The sequence below is a fragment of the Coregonus lavaretus genome, assembly GCF_964263955.1.
Source record: "Coregonus lavaretus genome assembly, chromosome: 31".
NCBI lineage: Eukaryota > Metazoa > Chordata > Actinopteri > Salmoniformes > Salmonidae > Coregonus > Coregonus lavaretus.
This window is the reverse complement of record NC_140018.1, coordinates 5454137-5478438: the sequence shown is the minus strand read 5'-3', so window position 1 is coordinate 5478438 and position 24302 is coordinate 5454137. Positions and strand designations below refer to the sequence as shown.

The window sequence follows — 24302 nt, the reverse complement described above, 5'->3', positions numbered from 1 at the left end:
TAACTAATTAAACATGCTGTTTTTCCATTGTCCACCGTTGCCATGACAAAGACAGAACCTCACTGGGATATTCACAACTCAGTGCAACTGCAAGCATCTGTTCTGGTTGTGTTACCACTACATTCTGTACTGTAGTACTATATACACATTAACAAGATGTTTCTTCTTCGAGCATACTAGTTAAATGATTTTAATAAGATTAAAATAAATTCTCTTTCTCGGGAACATTTAGCTACACTGGAGATGTTTAAGCCATGACCTCATGCGGTTGGCCCCACCACTCAGCCAGGACTAGGACATGCGCCCTGCTCCAATACACATCCTTCCTTCCTTTCTTAAGGTAAGCATAGAGATAAGTGATTGGATGGGTATAAGTGAGGTTACCACCATATTACTTAAAGGAAGGAAGGAAGGATTTCTGAAGTATTTTAAATAAGACCTTAGTCCTGAGAGGGCTGGGGAAGTTTTAGGAGTACCACTTCAGTTAACAGACATAAGGTTTCTGCATCAGTTTTAGGAGTACCACTTCAGTTAACAGAGGTAAGGTTTCTGCATCAAACTCCCCAGAAAGGAAATTTGATATTCCTTCCACTATGACTCTAAAAACAAAGAGAAAGAAAAAGTAGGACGTTTCTCTAACACTCACACACAATCCGTGTCTGATTTCCAAGTCAAATGCCAAGCTGTCGTTAAAGGTCCAAAGCAGCTGTCACAACTCCCTCCGAAGCTGCCACCTCTCCTTGTTCCGGCAGGCTTCGGCGTTCGTCGTCACCGGCCTTCTAGCCACTGCCGCACCTCATTTCATCATTACATTGGTTTTGTCTTGTTCATTACACACACCTGGTTCATATCCCCTCATCAGTACCTGTATAAGTGTTCCCTCTGCCCCCTTGTCTTTGTGTGTGATTGTTTATTGTGAGGATAGTAAGCTCAGTGGAGCTCCTTGTATTTTGTATCGCCGGGTTATTTTCCCGTGTGCTTTGTTTGTTCCAGTGCGCCTGTTTTGCGCACTGGAGTCTTTTGACGCTTTACTGCGTAACTCTGTTTTCCGGAATAAATACTGTTATTCTGTGATTTACCCTCCTGCGCCTGACTCTTTCTACTCACCCATCACAGCAGCCGGCTTTATCTCAATATCAAATAATTTCTATGTGAAAATTAAGTAGCTTACTGTGATTGTTTTAAAAAAAATTGTAAAAAATAAACAAAAATAGCTTCTTAGCAAAGATAAATTCTCAAGCAATAATTTTTCTAGGACTGTCTGGGAGTGTATGGATGGCCATTTGGTTCTTTGCGTGTCAAAAAAGAGAACACTATTTAACACATCAAATAACACAATTTGACTTGTCAAATAAGCTTTTAATTTGACACATCAAATAACAAAATTATATTTTTGAATGTTGTGTGCGCTGAATTTGTTTTCTGAAGCCAAGCGCCACCACTAGGGTCAGTAGAAGATTGTACCCCCCATATAAATAGCATTCTATTGGTAGCAAGAATTCTGTATAAGAATTTAAATTGAAAAATTATAATTTTTGAATCCGGCGTTGTTTTGCGTATCAGTTCATAAACACTCTGCCATGGAATCGGTACGTCAAAAATCTCTTCCCAACTATTTTGCAATCTATATGGGACGGCTGTCAATCCTTTGGTCCTTAAATGAAACTGGTATGCTTTTTTATTTATCACAATTTTCTTTAACCAAATATGTTCTTTAATGCAGGGCCGACAGACAAGCTCCTTACTTTTTCCCCCTTCAAATAAAATCAAATATAATGTTATTTGCCACATGCACCGAATACAACAGGTGTAGACATTACCGTGAAATGCTTACTTACAGCCCTTAACCAACAATGCATTTATTTCTTAATAAAAACAACAACAACAAAAAAGTGTTCAGAAAAAAAGAGCAGAAGTAAAATAAAATAACAGTAGGGAGGCTATATACAGGGGGGTCCGGTGCAGAGTCAATGTGCGGGGGCACCGGCTAGTTGAGGTAGTTGAGATAATATGTACATGTGGGTAGAGCTAAAGTGACTATGCATAAATAATTAACAGAGTAGCAGCAGCGTAAAAAGATGGGGTGGGGGTAGGGTGGCAGTGCAAATAGTCCGGGTAGCCATGATTAGCTGGTCAGGAGTCTTATGGCTTGGGGGTAGGAGCTGTTGAGAAGCCTTTTGGACCTAGACTTGTTGCTCCGGTACCGCTTGCCGTGCGGTAGCAGAGAGAACAGTCTATGACTAGGGTGGCTGGAATCTTTGACAATTTTGTGGGCCTTCCTCTGACACTGCCTGGTATAGAGGTCCTGGATGGCAGGACGCTTGGCCCCAGTGATGTACTGGGCCGTACGCACTACCCTCTGTAGTGCCTTGCTGTCGGAGGCCGAGCAGTTGCCATACAAGGCAGTGATGCAACCAGTCAGGATGCTCTCGATGGTGCAGCTGTAGAACTTTTTGAGGATCTGAGGACCCATGCCAAATCTTTTCAGTTTCCTGAGGGGGAATAGGCTTTGTCGTGCCCTCTTCACGACTGTCTTGGTGTGTTTGGACCATGAAAGTTCGTTGGTGATGTGGACACCAAGGAACTTGAATCTCTCAACCTGTTCCACTACAGCCCCGTCGATGAGAAGGGGGGCGTGCTCAGTCCTCTTTTTTTTCCTGTAGTCCACAATCATCTCCTTTGTCTTGGTCACGTTGAGGGAGAGGTTGTTATCCTGGCACCACATGGCCAGGTCTCTGACCTCCTCCCTATAGGCTGTCTCATCGTTGTCGGTGATCAGGCCTACCACTGTTGTGTCATCGGCAAACTTAATGATGGTGTTGGAGTCGTGCCTGGCCATGCAGTCATGGGTGAACAGGGAGTACAGGAGGGGACTGAGCACGCACCCCTGAGGGGCCCCCGTGTTGAGGAGCAGCGTGGCAGATGTGTTGTTACCAACCCTTACTACATGGGGGCGGCCCGTCAGGAAGTCCAGGATCCAGTTGCAGAGGGAAGTGTTTAGTCCCAGGATCCTTAGCTTAGTGATAAGCTTTGAGGGCACTATGGTGTTGAACGCTGAGCTGTAGTCAATTAATAGCATTCTCACTTAGGTGTTCCTCTTGCCCAGGTGGGGAAGGGCAGTGTGGAGTGCAATAGAGATTGCATCATCTGTGGATCTGTTGGGGCGGTATGCAAATTGGAGTGGGTCTAGGGTTTCTGGGATAATGGTGTTGATGTGAGCCATGACCAGCCTTTCAAAGCACTTCATGGCTACATACGTCAGTGCTACAGGTCTGTAGTCATTTAGGCAGGTTATCTTAGTGTCCTTGGGCACGGGGACTATGGTGGTCTGCTTGAAACATGTTGGTATTACAGACTCAGTCAGGGACATGTTGAAATTGTCGGTGAAGACACTTGCCAGTTGGTCAGCACATGCTCGGAGTACACGTCCTGATAATCCGTCTGACCCTGCGGCCTTGTGAATGTTGACCTGCTTAAAAGTCTTACTCACATCGGCTACGGAGAGCGGGATCACATAGTCATCCGGAACAGCTGGTGCTCTCATGCATGCTTCAGTGTTGCTTGCCTCGAAGCGAGCATAGAAGTGGTTTAGCTCGTCTGGTAGGCTTGTGTCACTGGGCAGCTCGCGGCTGTGCTTCCCTTTGTAGTCTGTAATAGTTTCAAAGCCCTGCTACATCCGACGAGCGTCAGAGCCGGTGTAGTTCGATTCAATCTTAGTCCTGTATTGACTCTTTGCCTGTTTGATGGTTTGTCGGAGGGCATAGCGGGATTTCTTATAAGCGTCCGGGTTAGAGTCCCGCTCCTTGAAAGCGGCAACTCTACCCCTTAGCTCAGTGCGGATGTTGCCTGTAATCCATGGCTTCTGGTTGGGGTATGTACGTACGGTCACTGTGGGGACGACGTCATCGATGCACTTATTGATGAAGCCAGTGGCTGATGTGGTGTACTCCTCAATGCTCTCCGAAGAATCCCGGAACATGTTCCAGTCTGTGCTAGCAAAACAGTCCTGTAGCTTAGCATCTGCGTCATCTGACCACTTTTTTATTAACTGAGTCACTGGTGCTTCCTGCTTTAGTTTTTGCTTATAAGCAGGAATCAGGAGGATAGAGTTATGGTCAGATTTGCCAAATGGAGGGCGAGGGAGAGCTTTGTATGCGTCTCTGTGTGTGGAGTAAAGGTGGTCTAGAGTTTTTTTTTTCCCTCTGGTTGCACATTTAACATGCTGGTAGAAATGAGGTAGAATGGATTTAAGTTTCCCTGCATTAAAGTCCCCGGCCACTAGGAGCGCTGCCTCTGGATGAGCGTTTTCCTGTTTAGTTATGGCCTTATACAGCTCATTGAGTGCAATCTTAATGCCAGCATTGGTTTGTGGTGGTAAATAGACAGCTATGAAAAATATAGATGAAAACTCTCTTGGTAAATAGTGTGGTCTACATCTTATCATAAGATACTCTACCTCAGGCGAGCAAAACCTCAAGACTTCCTTAGTATTTGATTTTATGCACCAGCTGTTGTTTACAAATATACACAGACCGCCAACCCTTGTCTTACCGGAGTCAGCCGTTCTATCCTGCCGATGTAGCGTGTAGCCCGCTAGCTGTATGTTGTCCATGTCGTCGTTCAGCCACGACTCGGTGAAACATAAGATATTACAGTTTTTAATGTCCCGTTGGTAGGATAAGCGTAATCTTAGGTCATCTAATTTATTTTCCAATGATTGAAGATTGGCTAATAGGATTGATGGAAGAGGCAGTTTACTCGCTCGCCGTCAGATCCTTACGAGGCACCCCGACCTACGTCCACGATATCTCTGTCTCTTTCTCCTGCGAATGACGGGTATTTGGGCCTTGTCAGGTCTCTGTAGGATATCCTTTGCGTCCGACTCGTTGAAGAAACAATCTTCGTCCAATACGAGGTGAGTGATCGCTGTGTCACATTCTTTCAAGGACGGGTCAGACCAAGGCGCAGCGTGATATGCGTACATGTTTATTTAACTTATAAACACACGACAAAACATCAAACGAAGTCCAAAGGTTGAACACACAACAAACCTTACACGGAACAAGATCCCACAACTACCTAGTGCCAATAGGCTGCCTAAGTATGATCCCCAATCAGAGACAACGAGCGATAGCTGCCTCTGATTAGGAACCACACCAGCCAACATAGAAATACACATACTAGATACACCACATAGAATATATACACAACCAAGAATATACACACCCTGACTCAACATATACGAGTCCCCTGAGTCAGGGTGTGACAGTACCCCCCCCCCCCCCCCCCAAAGGTACGGACTCCGACCGCACAACCTTCACCTAACAGGGTAGGGGCCGGGTGGGCATTCCGCCTCGGAGGCGGATCCGGCTCCGGGCGTGACGACCTCTTACTCTCCGCCTCCCTGTTGCGCCCCTGGTCTGGTCTGGACCTCGGCGCGCTGCTTCCCCTCTCCTTCCTCCCACGATACTCCAGGCCCTGTCTGGACCCTGGTGTGGGAGACCCCGAACCTGGAGAGGGGCTGACGTCTGGGTCTGGACTGGAGCCGCTGACTGGAACTAGACCAGACGACGGTGGAGTGGGCTGCTCAGACTCCGGACTGGAGCCGCTGACCGGAGCTGGACTGGGCACCGGTGGAGCGAACTGCTCTGGCTCCGGAGTAGAGCCGCTGACCGGAGCTGGATCAGGCACCGGTGGAGCAAACTGCTCTGGCTCTGGAGTGGAGCCGCTGACCGGAGCTGGATCAGGCACCGGTGGAGCGGACTGCTCTGGCTCCGGACTGGAGCTGCTGACTGGTGCCGGACCAGGCACCGGTGGAACGGGCACGGGCCGTGCCGGACTGGACACACTCACCACTGGTCTGGTGCGAGGAGCAGGCACGGGCCGAACCGGACTAGGAACATGCACCACTGGCTTGGTGCGAGGAGCAGGAACAGGCCGGGCCGGGCTGGGAACATGCACCACTGGTTTGGAGCGAGGAGCAGGAACAGGCCGGGCTGGGCTGGCGACGCACACCACTGGCTTGGTGCGAGGAGCAGGAACGGGCCGAACCGGACTAGGAACATGCACCACTGGCTTGGTGCGAGGAGCAGGAACAGGCCGGACCGGGCTGGCGACGCGCACCACTGGCTTGGTGCGAGGGACAGGAACAGGCCGGACCGGGCTGCCGACTCGCACCACTGGCTTGGTGCGAGGAGCAGGAACGGGTCGAGCCGTACTGGGAACACGCACCACTGGCTTAGTGCAGGGAGCAGGAACGGGCCGGACCGGACTGGCGACACGCACCACTTGCTTGGTGCGAGGAGCGGGACTGGGTTCCTTTATTAACCCCCGCTCCTTCTGCTGCCTAACCAGCTCCTCTCGCCGTGCCTCTACACTTTCCTTCTCCCTTTTAGCCTCCTGTAGCGCCTCCCTCTGACCGAACAACTCCTGCTCCCTCTGAACCAATAGCCCCCGTAACATGGTGGCCTCCTCTCCTAACCTGCAGATTCGCCCTTCCACGGCCTCCTGCTGCCTCGTCATCCACCCCGTGTGCCCCCCAATTTTTTTTTCTTGGGGTTGCCTCTCAGGTCTCTGTCGTCGGCACTCCTCTTCCCGTGAGGACTCCTCCGGGAGCCCCCACGAGTTAGGGAACAGAAACTTGTCGTCGTCGTCATCCTCCGACTCCTCAGTATAATACTGTTCCCACTCCTCTTCCCATGGTCGTAGGGACCCAATCTGAAAACCAACCGGGTGCAGTGGTCGGGGCTCTTCTCTCTCGCTCCCCGACCACCCCTTCAGCCCCCCCAAAAAAAATTATTGGGGCTGCTTCTCGGGCCTCCTCCTCGGCCGGCTTCCGTGTTGCCGTTGCTCCTCTCCTGCCTGGGCTTCCTTCTTCGCCCAGGGTCCTTTTCCCAAAAATATCTCCTCCCATGACCACCAATTGCCCACCTGTGACATGGCTACTCTCTCCGCCTGGGCACGCTGCTTGGTCCTCGTTTGGTGCGATCTTCTGTCACGTTCGTTCATAGACGGGTCAGACCAAGGCGCAGCGTGATATGCGTACATGTTTATTTTAACTTAATAAACAACACGACAAAACAACAAAACTAAACGAAACGTGAAGTCCAAGGTAGAACACAAAACATACCTTACACGGAACAAGATCCCACAACCCACTAGTGCCAATAGGCTGCCTAAGTATGATCCCCAATCAGAGACAACGAGCGACAGCTGCCTCTGATTGGGAACCACACCGGCCAACATAGAAATACACATACTAGATACACCACATAGAATATACACAACCAAGAATATACACACCCTGACTCAACATATACGAGTCCCCTGAGTCAGGGCGTGACATGCTGTCCTGATATCCAGAAGCTCTTTTTGGTTATAAGAGACGATGGCAGAAACATTATGTACAGAATAAATTAGAAATAACGTGAAAAAACACACATAATAGTACAATTGGTTAGAGGGCTGTAAAACGGCAGCCATCTTCTCCGGCGCCATCTCTAGATCCACTCTCCTCTTCCATTTTTGCGGTAATGCTGCAATTATTTGGTTGTAATTTTGGGTAGAGCAGACATTTCCATATGTTTTTGTTAGCTGCATGTGCGACATATCTCCACCAGTCCTACCTATGATATCATTTACGAAGACTATACCTGTTTTTTTTTTTTTTTTCAAAAAATAATGTTTTTTTAATCAATTAGTATATTTGAGTTTAACCACAATATTTGTTGCATTATTTGTTCTGTAGTTTCTGGAGGATTAAATTGAAATTGCAACCAACTTTCTATGGCTTGTTTTAGAACTAGTGATATTTGGGAGATTATTTCCTTTTCAAATAACTGAAAGTGAAAGGTTGTAATCTGAATAAAGGGAAAAAGGCCATTCTTGAACATTGGGTGAGACAATCTTACTAATTTGCTAGAGAACCAGTTCAGATTTAAGTATAACTTTTGTATGACTGAAGCTTTTAGTGATAGGTCTAATGCTTGAATATTTAATAATTTATGACCTCCGAATTCATATTCATTTTATAAATAGGCCCGTTTAATTTTGTCTGGCTTGCCGTTCCAAATAAAATGGAATATTTTTGTCTCATTAATTTAAAGAACTGTTTGCTAGGCGTAGGCAAGACCATAAGCAAATAGGTAAACTGGGATAATACTAAAGAGTTAATCAGGGTGATTTTTCCACAAATTGACAGGTATTTACCTTTCCATGGTAGCAAGATATAATATAATATTTAGCAGACGCTTTTATCCAAAGCGACTTACAGTCATGCGTGCATACATTTTTTTTTTTTTGTGTATGGGTGGTCCCGGGGATCGAACCCACTACCTTGGCGTTACAAGCGCCGTGCTCTACCAGCTGAGCTACAGAGGACCACAAGATCTTATGTTTTTTTGCTAACTTTCTATTAAAATGTATTGGAGTGAGATCATTTATTTCATTTGAGATATGTATTCTGAGTATATCCACATCACCATCAGACCATTTTATTGGTAAATTACATGGCAATGTAAAATTTTAATTTTTTAGTGATCCAATACGTAATATGGTACATTTATCATAATTTAGTTGTAATCCAGAGAGGTTAGAAAATGTATCTATGAGACTGTGGAGGGATTCAAGTTGTGGATTTAAAAGAAAACATGAATCATCAGCGTACAATGACACCTTTGTTTTTAAGCCCTGGATTTCTAATCCCTTGATATTATTGTTGGATCTGATTTTAATAGCTAACATTTCGATGGCCATAATAAATAGATATGCCGATAGTGTACAACCTTGTTTTACTCCTCTTAAAAACTCAATACTTTCTGATAATTAACCATTATTTACTATTTTACATCTGGGGTTGCTGTACATAACTAACCCATTGTATAAGAGATTCACCGAAGTAATCCAGGCATTTCTATATAAATTCTAGTCGTACTTTATCAAACGCCTTTTCAAAATCTGCTATGAAGACCAGGCCTGGTATCTTTGATGTTTCATAATGTTCAATTGTTTCAAGTAATTGTCACATATTATCTCCAATATATCGTCCATGTAAAAAACCTGTCTGATCAGGAAGAACAATATCTGGTAAAACCTTTTTTATTCTATGTGCTATGCATTTCGCCAGGATTTTTGCATATCAACATTGAAGTGTAAGGGGCCTCCAGGCCTTCAGTTTTTTTTAAATGGACTAGATCTTTATACTTACCACCTGGGTCCTGTTTTAGTAGTAATGAAATCAGATCTTCTTGTTGAGTACCTGAAAGTCTATCATTTTTATAGGAGTAATTAAAACATGCTAATAATGGATCTTTGAGTACATCAAAAAAGGTGTGATATACCTCTACTGGTATACCATCAAGCCCTGGTGTTTTTTCAGACTGAAAATATTGAATTGCCTCAAAAAGTTGATCTTCTATAAGTTGGCCTTCACACAGGTCTTTCTGTAAATGTGTTAATTTTACATTATTATTATTTGTATTACTATTAGGAAAGAAATCCTTACAGTTAACATCATTCAGTGGAAATGGAGGGGACTGAAAAGAAAACATATGCTTAAAATGTGGTCCTCTGTAGCTCAGCTGGTAGAGCACGGCGCTTGTAACGCCAAGGTAGTGGGTTCGATCCCCGGGACCACCCATAAACAAAAAAATGTATGCACGCATGACTGTAAGTCGCTTTGGATAAAAGCGTCTGCTAAATGGCATATTATTATTAAAATATTTTCCTTTCTCTTTCAAAATATAATTTGATGAATCATGGATGACTCCATCATTTGTAACAAGTTTCTAAATTATTTTTGGTAGCATTTCTATGTTGATAGATGTGCCAAGCTTATAGAGACATAGCCCAAGAGACTTGCAGCTGTAATTGCTACAAAAGGTGGCTCTACAAAGTATTGACTTTGGGAGGGTGAATAGTTATGCACGCTCAAGTTTTCTGTTTTTGTTTGTTTCACAATAAAAAATATTTTGCATCTTCAAAGTGTTGTGTAAATCAAATGATACAAACCCCCCAAAAATCAATTTTAATTCCAGGTTGTAAGGCAACAAAATAGGAAGAATGCCAAGGGGGTGAATACTTTCGCAAGCCACTGTAATATACCCGACCTGTACAATTAGGCCATATCATATAAACAATTAAAATTAAAACTTGGTATTTCTAATGTACTACTGTGCAATATTCAAATGAAATAAATAAACAATAAAAAATAAAAAAGGTCAACCTTACCAATCTTCTCCTTTCCCCTAAATCAAAACCAGATTTTAAGTCCATATAGTACAAAGTTCCATATTGCCTAAAAAAAAAATTTTGCATCAGTTTTGCAAGTCCACTTCGTCCACGGTTCCATACTGCATGAATAATATATATATATATATTTTTTTTAAATAACAAAAGAGTCCATCATGCAAAAAAATGTTTTGTAAAAAACAAATGAATCCATAATTGTACTGTTTAATGCGGTGCAAATATGTATCAGGACTACTTCAGCAGAGGTAGCAACCACTCACAGCCACGTTGTAATCTTCCAGTCCTTGAACATTTGGTTGTTTATATACAATTTATCGACCACTAGACAAACATTCTGCTTCTCTGCTCGGAGCCTTTTGAAAGTGGGGTACAGGGCACGTCGTCTCTGCACTACTTCATGGGGAAATTGTTCATTAATAGAGAACGGGGTGTTCTTCAGTTCCCTACCCTGTTGTAACAAGGCAATTTTCATTTTGTAGTGAGTTAGCATAGCTACCATTGGACGGGCCTTCCCTCCCCTCTGCCACCGAAACGGTGAGCCCTTTGAAAATCAATTGTATCCACCTGTTCGTCCGTCATTTTGAGATTACGTTTCATGAACACCTTGACTTTTTCCTCCGTTGACTGATAGTTTTTGTTTTCATCCTCCTTTATTCCCATTATAACAATATTCTTCTTCATACTTCTGCACTTTAGATCAAGTCATTTCTACTTTCGTTGTTTTATTATCATACCGTAGCCTCTGTAGTGTCTTTTAGGGAGTCCACGGTAGTTTTCAATATCTTATTTTCCGCTCGTATTTCTTCCATCATTTTATTACTGTAATCCATTCCTGTTTTTATGGCCTCAACCTCCCCCAGTAGCCCAGGCAATATATCCAGCTGCTTTAACTGCTTTTTTAAGAAAAACCCTTGAATGAGTAGGCGTTCTAAAACTTTTGACCGGTAGTGTAGTTATGAAAACGGCCTCCTTCAATGTCAAATTTGGAATTTTAGACTTCCCTTCAGTTTCGCACGCAGAGCACGAGGAAAGGTCTGGTCTTGTTCGCTTTGATGTATCTGATTCTTTTTCAAGCATATCAAAATGCTGATCAATAAATAATTCAAGGTTCTCTATATTATCCTGAATGTTTGTTACACAGTTATCAGCTAATCCTCAATTTTTATGATTAATTCATGAAACAAGCTGTGCCTACCATGCTGCCACCTATCACCTGCCACCTGCCACCTGTTTTTCGTAAGGGTACCTTGCTTTAGCTTGGTACGTAGCTAGCACTAACGCAACCAGAATGAAAACAATGACCAGAAACTGCAATCATTTGTAATATTCTTAGCTAAGTATTAGCTAGGCAGCTACTTGCTGTTCTACTTCAGTTCATGAACTAGCTAGCTAGCTAGATAAATAACTAAACAAGCTAGCCAGCTACCTAGCCCTGTTGCCCCAAGTTAATGTTATAAGCATGGCTGGTGTGCCTTGACCGGACCGGGTCCGACCAAATGCGAGAACTGTGTTATTTATTAACTAGGGATATGACACCTAGGTAGATAGTTAGCTAGCTAACTATAGCTACTGAAACAGATTGTCGCTTTGCTATGTTTTGCATCTAACAGCAAGCTATCTTTTTTTCTGAACAGCTCTGTCCCGGCCAGAGCTTAGGAAGTGTGTGTCTGTCTCGTGCTACAGCGGCAGGTGAGCGAGACAACTTTACCCAGCATCATAGCATACGTATCGGTGAATAACTGTGACATATGAAATACGAGTGATAGTGTAATCAATGTGTAATAACTACATAAATTAATGAATGTGTTAAATTATGACGTGCAGTCATATTCAGGTCCTGATTGGTCAACAAGCTTATTTGACGCTTCAAATAGTGTTATTTGACGTGTATATTTTTTGACATGCAAAGACAGAAACGGCATTCCATAGGAGTGGTCTGAGTGGGGAGGGGAAAACTGAAAACTAACTGTTATTGGCAGAGAGGTTTGGGACTCACTTTTTTATTGGTATATTAACTAATTTACTGCCTGGTCACCAGGCAGGCCAAAACTCCATCCCACCAAAACAGATGGCATTTTCAAACAGCTCATACACTAAAAGGGCATTATCATCATTTTCACAATTGTGTGGAAATATATATAAAACTCAGGAACATCACATTTTTGACTGCACTGGACCTTTAAGCTATTTTCTATCTTTGATCAAAGCTGATCTATCGTGTTTCTCACAGACATGTTTCTCTCTCCTTCTCCATATTTATGAATGGGAAAATGAAGAGGGACAAAAATAAACAAACTTAGCCATAAATGATTTACTAATTTAGATACTGACTAATAATAATCTAATAATTGTATACTCCAATATAAACTTTTTCTGTAAAAGTTCAAAACATAAACCACATATCATTGCATAACTCTATTGATTAATATAACATTATTGGAACCTGATTCCTTTTAACAAGAAATGACAAAGGGTTGACATTTAAAACTGGAACATTAGATAAATGACATTTGTACCAGTCCACCAATCTGTCAAAGCAGTTTAACTGTAACGTCAGATAATAACTGAAAGTGTTGGGCAGTGCAGTGAGAGATACATTTCTGTCCAGCACTCAATTGAAAAATATGTATCAGTCTCAATGTGACTTCCCTGGTTAAATAAAAAATAATGGACTGGTTAAATGAAGGAGGGGGACTTCCCTGGTTAAATGAAGGAGGGGGACTTCCCTGGTTAAATAAAGGATGGGGACTTCCCTGGTTAAATAAAGGATGGGGACTTCCCTGGTTAAATCAAGGAATGGGGACTTCCCTGGTTAAATCAAGGAATGGGGACTTCCCTGGTTAAATCAAGGAATGGGGACTTCCCTGGTTAAATCAATGAATGGGGACTTCCCTGGTTAAATCAAGGAATGGGGATTTCCCTGGTTAAATAAAGGATGAATTACTACTCACAGAAGCATTGGGCCACTGACAGTGCCAGAAAACATCCTTTCATCCATCCTGGTCAGACGCTTGTTTCTATGGAGGTACCTGGAGAGAGAACACACACATGCGCACCCACGCACACAAACACACGAGCAAGAATGTAACCAACACACTTCAATCACTGTAATCATCCTGATAGCTCAAAAACACCTTATAATAATTTCTGTAGCCTCAGCACATCAGGTTTCACTGTTTACTTTCACCGCTTTCTGGAGCAACTCTGCCTTCGGATGGATCAGATCTTATCCTGAGTGTTGTTTTAAATTAGCTGTACCACCATCAGAGAAGGTACTTCAGAAACATACTGTAGAATCCCTACATGATAATAAACGTGTGGGGGGAGTGTTTGTCTTAGTGTTACAGACCCAGGGATCAGTTCTCACTCTGAGAAAACACACACCGACACACACACCGACACACACGTAGACACACACACACACACACACACACACAGACACCTACACACACACCGGCACACAAACGCACGCACGCACACACACACACTCCGGGATCAGTTCTCTCTCTGAGCGCGCTCCTGCCAACACAAACAGCAGTGTGGTAAGAATGACTAAGGTGAATACCCATTAGTTTAATTACAACTCCATAAGGACCAGCTAGGGTTGACTGGGGGTAAATTGTTAAATGGAGGTATGGTGGGATGAGAGGGTCAGAGACATATTCATGTTTCATATCCTGACTGGAAACGGGACAGAGAGGTGACCAAAAGGAGGAGGGGAGTTTAAGGGACAACAGTCTTGAAATTGTAACACATTAAATCAGTGCTTGGTTTATCCCAATTTCTATGGGATTTCCGCATTTAATGAGAAGTGCTCTACAAATCAAATGTTTTATTATTAAAACTTCATTCAATGCAAATCCAGGTCAGTCTCCAGTAAGATGAAATCTAAATTTAAAAATGAGACACTACATAATGTTTTTTCTCCCTTGGTAAATACTAGTCTGAGTACCAGTCTCTTTAGCTAACATTCCACTCCTTAGCTAGGCAAGTTGTTGTAAGACGTTTTGTGGTTGGAATTGCAGAATGTATTTAGTTTGAGAATTGTAAGCTAGTGACTTTTAACATACTGGTTTCCTCTGGACAAACAAAAAAACGGTTGATTAGCAACTGGATACCAACGTGTTCTGTGGAGAGAAAAAAAGTGATAAGAGTTCCAATATTTGCATAATCGTTGTGCTTGGAGGACTGCTGTGAGGGTGATCGAATCAGGATCATATCCTCTGTTCTCCTCGAGCTCATTAATGATAGAATGTTAACATTTGAAGACGGCAGAAAGCCCAGTCTCTTTGGCACGTGACATGGAGTACAGGGAGTGGATTATCTAAAGCACGTATGTCAAACTCATTCCACGGAGGGCAGAGTGTCTGCGGGTTTGGCACCCCTGATCTAAAGACACTGGTACCCAGGCTAGGGAAATAAAGGTCCTTTGATGCTTTGATGCTGACTTCCTGAAATCACCTTCCTAAAATATCCTGTTTATCCCATGAGCACTAGGGCCTCCTAATCAAGGCTGGGGTTAATCTCTCTCTAAGCACGTCTGAGAGAACTAGTTCAGATGTAGCCGTGATCCCTCTGCTTGTGTAGTGTAATAGTGTAATTTCGAGTAAGGAAATATACATGCCAGATGTCAAAAAATGGTTTACTCAAGTCAAAATATTAAGTTAAATAAATTTTGCGAAAATGCAGTCAGTCTGATTGTTAAGCCTGAGTGAAAGATACCCTGACTATAACAACAAGACTACCGAACCTCCAGTACTCTGAATTAAAAGACTCTCTCCCCTCCACTAAGGAAGTCCAAACTTTAGTGGGTCAGCACCGAGTCAGGCAGAGACCTGGATGTGGCTAAAAATAGACTATTTATATTCTATTATATTCCATTCCATTCCCTATTCTGTACTCTGAGTTGATATTCACGTAATAATAAGGACTTTCCCTCCACCACACCCACAATTTGGGGAAAACAAAAAATCTTTCCTATTGACCCCCATTGCAGAAGAGCCAACTTCGTTGTGGATTTTTTTGTTATATAGAGATAACAAAACATGCCAAAAAGCTGCTGTGTTGTTCAATGGACAGGTAACCAGGTCAACAATCCCGACCTACGGTTCCCAATGCTCCCACGTAGGGAAATAGAGCCTGCGGGAAGAGCCCTGTGGCTTTAGGATATTCGACGTGGGAGAGTGGGAAATGTGGGGGACCCGGATGTCCAAGTAGGCTACACGTAGTTCTGTGTGTGGAAAACATTTAATCACAGGTAAGACATTTAACTTGTTTAGTATAGTGCATTTGTAACTCCACTCACTACTTGTAGCTGTATAGTCCATTTGTTTGTGTTGTTGGTCTTTGCTAGCTTAATGTTCTGGTCGGTAGCTAGCTAGCACTCATTCACTCAAGTGGCTGCTAGCACCGTCGTGAAAAGTGGCATGAGGGAAGCGCTACTATACTAAGTTTTTCTAAGTAGTGAGAATGCTAGGGAGCAGGCAATGTTGAAAAATAACCTTTATACATGTTGTACTTTTCTTAAATGTCGTTTTGAAATTGACTAAAACAAGCAGACAACAAGAAAACTGCATTTGAAAAAGGTCAAGTATTTGCTGTGAGCAAATGGGGTAACTTAGGTAACCACAGGTTGTTTTCCCCACAGTCGGGCAGGGCCGCGACATTCTATCTAATACCGACTGGAACTATTCTATTCTATTCCATTCCATTCCATTCCATTCTATATTATATTCCATTCTATTCTACTGTGTTAATGATATAAGCAAATTGACTTACACAGCATCCAGTTTGGTCCCGTTGAAAGCATGATGTTGGATGTCTGTGAAGCCGTTACTGTACAGCATCCTGTAAGAGAATAACAATGTTAGAAAACATTCATAATGGTGACAGTTTTACTGAAGTCCTCTCTGCGTTATTTTGAATTATTAGGCACCAACCCACTGACTAACTTTCAATCTGTTTCTGGTTGTACAGGTCATATTAAATCCGGTAATGTCAATGCTAGGTGGTGAACACCATGCATACTTTTGTGCTGAGGGATTTGCCTGTGTATGCAATTCAGTGACAAAAATCACCACAACATTTGCTATACTATTTTCTCCCCCTTCAAAACCTAACCACTTGGCTGTATTCGTTTTCCAAAGTGACAAATGTGACCATAGCTTTGGCATCTAATGCAATGGTAGTTTTCTCGCCGCCAGACATTAGTGAGACCTTCTCTGGGCTGGCCACAGCACACTCTGAGACTGCAAGCAAAGGTCATGTAATGGCCTATCACATATAGTGACAACACCAGTGAAACAGTACAGCTAGGGCTGTGTACTCACACTGTCAGCACTTGGTTGGTAATACCGCGGAATGAGTTGGCTGGGACCTCAGAGATGTAAGGATGATCAGCGATCTCACTGTGAGGATATACAAGAGGAAATGAAGTGGTGTCGCAAATATAGAAGTTTTAAAAAAAGGAATGGAATGCCACAGAGTGGGAAATAGCTAAGTACATCTGCTGGCACTATAGTAACCACTGGCACTAGACTACAGCCAAGACACATTGGGTTGGAAAACCCTCCCTACTACTGAAGAAAGGAGGTTTTGAGTATGGAATTGTATTTAATATTACTGGAATATATAGAATACTATGGTCGGTGGATTGTAATAGATTTGTAAGACCTGAGTGACAAATAACAAAAGTTCTGTGTACTAGTTGTCTTACAGTATGAAGTTCATGTCATCTGAGTGAATGTTGGTGAGTTCAGGGAAGATGGTGAGGCCAGTATTGAAAATACCCCTAGAGGGAACAACAACACAAAAAACAGTTAAATATATAGAATTGATCAATTATGGGTCCTTAAATATACAATTTATTTTCAAAGCCACAGTGGTTTTGATTCTGAAATGACTGACAGCTCTTTATGCTTTTAATACACTGTATATGATGTCTAAAAGTGCTCACAGGTATTTCAGGTTTGGAAGGTTCTTAAATGCTTCTGGGTCTATGTATGACAGACTCCTCGCGTTCCGGATCTCTCTGAAATGGAAAACACAAATGCTTAAAACCTTTTACTGCAGTGGGCTAAATCAGGGTGTTTCTTGGTAGTCTTAAACAAAACTACTTTGAAACAAAAGTATACACCTCACACACATGGTTATGGGCTTTTAAAAAAAAGACACCTGTACCATGTCAGACAGAGTTTAAATATATTCAATTTTGAGTTTACATCACAATATTAAACTTTATGTGTATTTTAGGATTACAGGGATACTTTGGGATTTTGGCAAAGAGTCAGATTAATTTGTGGATACCATTTTTTTGGATACCATTTTTATGTCTCTGTGTCCAGTATGAAGGGAGTTAGAGGTGGCTGGAAGTCTATGGGTATCTGCTAGTATGATATCCATAGACTTCCAGCCATTGCGCTAATGCTAGTTAGCATTGGCACACGAAACAACCTCTAACTTCCTTCACACTGGACACAGAGACATAAATATGGTTTCCACAAGTTCATCTGACTCTGGGGAAGTAGATAAAGGGCATCATTGCCAAAATCCCAAAGTAGCCCTTTAAGTGCTAATACATTCTTTGCATTGCTCAGTAATTTAGTAATTTGGCATACCTTTGCATCACAGAACATACTGTGTATCATATACATTGAGTTGATAGAAGGTTTTGATTCATTCCCAACAGTCCATCTGAACTTCCCTTCATGTTGTCTAAAGGTCAGGATCGTGCTTTAGGTTCACACATGCACACGCACACACACACACACACACACACACACACACACACACACACACACACACACACACACACACCCTAATCCAGGGAAACCGATTACACCACTGTGCGGCTTAAACCTGCTGAGTGCTGACAGAACAGGGCAAGGTACATGTCTGTCTGTGAGAAAGACCAGGAGGAAAATCTCCCAACTCTCTACATACATCCAACTCCAGAAGTTGCATTTACATTAACATTTCCTTACTGTACTGACTCTTGTGTGCCAGAGAGGGCCAGGGGAGGGGCTCTCCTCTTTGCTTGTCCAACCCGTGTGGTGTGGAGGAACGCTGGGGAAGAACGTGTGATCCTGGCCCTCCTTCACACACATGGGTAACTGCACTCAGCACCCTGGCCAACGTGTTCTGACCACTGGGAGCCCTCTGTCTGACCGTGTGTGTGTGTGTGTGTGTGCAATGTGCAGTGAACCACCGCCCACTCACCACCCTCAACCTGCTCCCCCCTGGTTTCAGCCCCCAGGTTTGCATGCCTGTGTTCAGTGAACCATTTCCTTCCACCCTTCCAACCCATCCAACCCTCCACCTCCTCCATCCTACTCCTCTCCTCCCTCCTCCCCAGCCCCCAGCACCTTGGTCCCCCCAGCCCCTTGGTTCAACCACCCCCTTGGTCCTCCCAACCCCTTGGTCCCACCAGACCCTTGGTTCCCCCAGCCCCTTGGTCCTCCCAACCCCTTGGTCCTACCAGACCCTTGGTTCCCCCAGACACTTGGTTCCCCCAGCCCCTTGGTTCCCCCAGCCCCTTGGTTCCCCCAGACCCTTGGTTCCCCCAGACCCTTGGTTCCCCCAGCCCACCCCACCTCATCCCTCTACCCTGAACCCTACCTCTCCCCTGTCCCCCTCCCCTTGGTCCCCCCAGCCCCTAACAGTTGCCACCATCTGCAAGCAGCTGACAGGAAGCCCAACATTAAATTTGTTTCTGACCCCTGGAAGAAACGGAGAGAGGTGCCATTATTATGTGGTGTGGCAAAACCACTGGACCAATCAGCTCTGGCTACAGGCTCGATCTTCTCAGGGGCGGACGGTGTCTAGGGTCTCTACACTTTGATCCTATCAAAGAGCTGGAGATTTGTGGAAGACTAAATCCAGGACAGGGATTGGCCACAAAGAGAGCCTATCTGTGGTGACGGACAAACAATCTAAGCGGTGAGACTATAGAGATAGCCTATAAGATACAGATGGGGAGCTAGAGATGACCAGGACTGTGTATTCATTTGCAAACCAGTCTCAGTTGCATGACTAGGAGCCCCTAAGCTCTCTCCCACTTTCCTCTGGGTCTTTATGAGATGCTTGTACAGCAGCTAAGGCATGGACAGGAAAACCACATATTGACTTTTAGCTTGCCCTCTCCCCTAACATCTCCCTTAACATGTTTATTATGTCTGTCTGATTAGACCCAGACCTAGCGATGATGGACAGGAGACAGATACTGTATATATCAATTATTCTCTCTGACGTCATTACGTCAAAAGCCACTTAGCTAAAGTGCTACTCTAGAGTAACACGGGACGGCAAAGTGACAATCTTCAGACCTTATGAAATGTTGTTGTCAACCGCAAACTGTTATGGAAATGCTGTTGGGTAACAGTTAGAATGTCTGTTGATGATGCACTGTAAAAAAATAAATGTAGTTGTTTCACCTATATATTATTAAGTAACTGTTTCCACAGCCTTTTTTTTGTTTACTCAACTTTTCGGTTAAAGTGTTACCTGAATCCAACATGAGAAAATGTAGGCAAAAACTCTTAAAATGATGTGTATGCTTGTCAAGGCGTCAGTGTAATGCGGTAGGCGAAGTCAGGCGCAGGACACAGAGATAATCAGAAGGCGTACTTTACTCGAAGGTAAAAGAAAGAACAACAACCTCCACGCAGGGAGGGAACAAACCCGCACACTAACGACAGCCGAAACATGAACAAACACACACAACACACAGTGTGAGACAGAGGGTTAAATAGGGAAGACATAACTACATAATGGGAAACAGGTGTGACCAATAAAGACAGAACAAGTCGAACATAGATACATGGATCGGTAGCAGCTAGTACTCCGGTGACGACGAACGCCGAAGCCTGCCCGAGCAAGGAGGAGGGGCAGCCTCGGCTGAATCCGTGACAATGCTAAATTTTTGTTCATTCAACTAGAAATTATTATTTGGGCATTTTACCCCCAATAAAGGCTGTGGAACTAGTTACACACACAGTGATTTTAACATACAATATTTTCAACTTACATATTTGACACACGTTCATTTATACAGTACTTAAATAATAAATAATAATATGCCATTTAGCAGACACTTTTATCCAAAGCGATTTACAGTCATGCGTGCATACATTTTTTTTTGTGTATGGGTGGTCCCGGGGATCGAACCCACTACCTTGGCGTTACAAGCGCCGTGCTCTACCAGCTGAGCTACAGAGAACCACACTACTTAGTATACAGAGAACCACCACTACTTAGTATTCAACATGTCCTCAGCTGGGATTTGAACTCCAAACCTCTTTGTCACGCCCTGGCCTTGAGAGGCCGGTTGTCTTTAGTTGGTTTGGTCAGGGCGTGAGAATCTAAGCTAGAAATTCTATGTTTATGTTCTAGGTATTGTATTTCTATGTTTGGCCGGGTGTGATTCCCAATCAGAGACAGCTGTCGCTCGTTGTCTCTGATTGGGGATCATACTTAAGTAGCCTGTTTGCCTACCTTAGTTGTGGGATCTTGTTCCGTATCTAGGCTTGTATGTGTATAGCCTGAGGACTTCACGTTACGTTGTTTCTTGTTTTGTTATGATTATTGAGTTGAATAAATATGTTCGCATACCACGCTGCACCTTGGTCTGACCCGTCTCTCAACGTTCATGACACTCTTGGTTCACAGCAATCCAATCATCCTGCTACTCCACCATGTCTGTGTCAATAACTGACTTCACCAGTATTGCTACAAATTTCAAAGTAAATCTCAGCTCTGTTAAAAGTACACTCAAGAAAACAATTTTATTTATCAAGGAGTGACAATATAACAGAGTAATATTCCCAACTAACTTTAGACAACTATACAGAAAAAAACTAAAATTGCTTAAATAAGTAAATTAAATCAATGATGCGAGAATTGTCAGATGAATTGATAATTGAAACAGACATGGTGGCGTAGCAGGAAGATCAGAATAACATCAACCAAGAGATTGTGAGTTAAAATCCCAGGGGAGGACATGTTGAATAATAGTAATAACTGTATAAATGAACATGCACAATGTAATCATGTATGTCAAATATGTAACTGGAAAACATTGTATGTTAAAAGCGCTGTGTGTGTTTAACTAGTTCCACAGACTTTTTTTTTAGGTAAGATGCCAAAAATATTCCTTTCTAATTGAATGAACATGAGACAAATTGAGGGAACACATCATTTTAAGTTGACTGAAAATTTGGGCCAACTAAAAATGTTAAGTTCAGGTAACACTTTGACCGAAAAGTTAAATAAACTATAAAAAGGCTGAAGAACCAGTTACTTAATAAGAATTAGTTGAAACAACTAGATATATATATATATATACCGTGAGGAGAACAAGTATTTGATACACTGACGATTTTGCAGGTTTTCCTACTTACAAAGCATGTAGAGGTCTGTAATTTTTAGCATAGGTACACTTCAACTGTGAGAGACGGAATCTAAAACAAAAATCCAGAAAATCACATTGTATGATTTTTAAGTAATTAATTTGCATTTTATTGCATGACATAAGTATTTGATCACCTACCAACCAGTAAGAAATCCGGCTCTCACAGACCTGTTAGTTTTTCTTTAAGAAGCCCTCCTGTTCTCCACTCATTACCTGTATTAACTGCACCTGTTTGAACTCGTTACCTGTATAAAAGACACCTGTCCACACACTCAATCAAACAGACTCCAACCTCTCCACAATGGCCAAGACCAGAGAGCTGTGTAAGGACATCAGGGATAAAAGTGTAGACCTGTACAAGGCTGGGATGGGCTACAGGACAATAGGCAAGCAGCTTGGTGAGAAGGCAACAACTTTTGGCGCAATTATTAGAAAATGGCAGAAGTTCAAGATGACGGTCAATCACCCTCGGTCTGGGGCTCCATGCAAGATCTCACCTCGTGGGGCATCAATGATCATGAGGAAGGTGAGGGATCAGCCCAGAATTACACGGCAGGACCTGGTCAATGACCTGAAGAGAGCTGGGACCACAGTCTCAAAGAAAACCATTTGTAACACATTACGCCGTCATGGAATAAAATCATGCAGAGCACGCAAGGTCCCCCTGCTCAAGCCAGCGCATGTCTAGGCCTGTCTGAAGTTTGCCAATGACCATCTGGATGATCCAGAGGAGGAATGGGAGAAGGTCATGTGGTCTGATGAGACAAAAATAGAGCTTTTTGGTCTAAACTCCACTCGCCATGTTTGGAGGAAGAAGGATGAGTACAACCCCAAGAACACCATCCCAACCGTGAAGCATGGAGGTGGAAACATCATTCTTTGGGGATGCTTTTCTGCAAAGGGGACAGGACGACTGCACCGTATTGAGGGGAGGATGGATGGGGCCATGTATCGCGAGATCTTGGCCAACAACCTCCTTCCCTCAGTAAGAGCATTGAAGATGGGTCGTGGCTGGGTCTTCCAGCATGACAACGACCCAAAATACACAGCCAGGGCAACTAAGGAGTGGCTCCGTAAGAAGCATCTCAAGGTCCTGGAGTGGCCTAGCCAGTCTCCAGACCTGAACCCAATAGAACATCTTTGGAGGGAGCGGAAAGTGCGTATTTCCCAGCGACAGCCCCAAAACCTGAAGGATCTGGAGAAGGTCTGTATGGAGGAGTGGGCCAAAATCCCTGCTGCAGTGTGTGCAAACCTGGTCAAGACCTACAGGAAACGTATGATCTCTGTAATTGCAAACAAAGGTTTCTGTTCCAAATTTTAAGTTCTGCTTTTCTGATGTATCAAATACTTATATCATGCAATAAAATGCAAATTAATTACTTAAAATTCATACAATGTGATTTTCTGGATTTTTGTTTTAGATTCTGTCTCTCACAGTTGAAGTGTACCTATGATAAAAATTACAGACCTCTACATGCTTTGTAAGTAGGAAAACCTGCAAAATCAACAGTGTATCAAATACTTGTTCTCCCCACTGTATATATATATATATATATATATTTTTTTTAGTAATAGTGATCCTGTATGGCTCAGTTGCTAGAGCATAGTTGGTAGAACATGGTGCTTGCAACGCCAGGATTGTGGGTTCGTTTCCTGGGGCCACCAATACGTAAAAATGTATGCACTCTTGACTGTAGGCGCTTTAGATGAAAGTGTCTGCTAAATGGCATATATTATATTTGTAAGTCACTCACATGTGGGTGATTTTCTTCAGGTTGTAGAAGGAATGTCTCTCCAGCCTCTTTAGTGTCACATCCACTGATATATATCTGAAAAAAACTATACTTCAATATGGCCACACATGTCCAATCTACTGCCTGTTGACTCCATTCCAATTATCAGATATGCATTTTCCCCCAGCATATCCTCTACACAGGTCAGTGCTTTTACCATGTAACATTTGATCAAATCCAATGGAGGTAGTGTGGAAGCGTACAGTACCTACCTGTACAACTGTGCGTAGTAAACCTACTAGATCAATGAGCCTCAACCTCAGCCTTATAGACTCAACCACCCACCTCTCACATACAGTAGCCTCTATATACAATCATTTAGCAGGTATGTATGCAACACTTTTACCTTAGTCATCAGTACCACTGCTTTCATTTGTTATTAATGAGTTACTAGTGTGTAGTTAGTGTGGTCTAATGGCATATAATATCAATTAATATGAGAAATGGAATGAGTCTGATCATTGTGAGAAAGCAGGGTTAGTATTTAAAGTGCAGTAGACTATACTATAGTAGATTGCTAATAAATTACTACTTAATTAAGGGGGGGTTGATCTCAAAAACTGATTACAGGTTAAAAAGTGTCTCAATTCTAGTATCCGATTTGCCAATATAGAAGCGGGGGCGCTACTATATACTTGGTAAGGCTGAAGAAAGTATCTTCTTTGCTTTCTCTCTCTTTCTTTATACCTGACTTGGACATAGCCATTGGCCTCACAGGCTGACATCAAGGCCTGGCAGAGTGTATATTTTCAGAATAGTTGTCTAAAAATAACTACATTTCTCATTTTCATTATTATTTTGGCTTGGTGATACCCCTTTCCACCTTTATGTACCTAGTGTATATTTTACCACAT

The 24302-nt window shown here is 43.0% G+C and overlaps 1 protein-coding gene across 1 annotated transcript in view; it reads right to left on the bottom strand.

Moving 5' to 3' along the window:
• LOC311107019 (thyrotropin receptor-like) overlaps positions 1-24302 on the bottom strand; it is a gene marked incomplete at both ends in the record, with an annotated part of 35300 nt that overhangs the window by 6000 nt on the left and 4998 nt on the right. Inside the window, 6 exons of the mRNA XM_084149472.1 lie at positions 13200-13277; positions 16027-16095; positions 16578-16655; positions 16964-17038; positions 17204-17278; positions 23410-23484. Coding sequence (XP_084005598.1) covers positions 13200-13277; positions 16027-16095; positions 16578-16655; positions 16964-17038; positions 17204-17278; positions 23410-23484 — 450 coding nt within the window. The remainder of the gene's footprint in view (positions 1-13199; positions 13278-16026; positions 16096-16577; positions 16656-16963; positions 17039-17203; positions 17279-23409; positions 23485-24302) is intronic.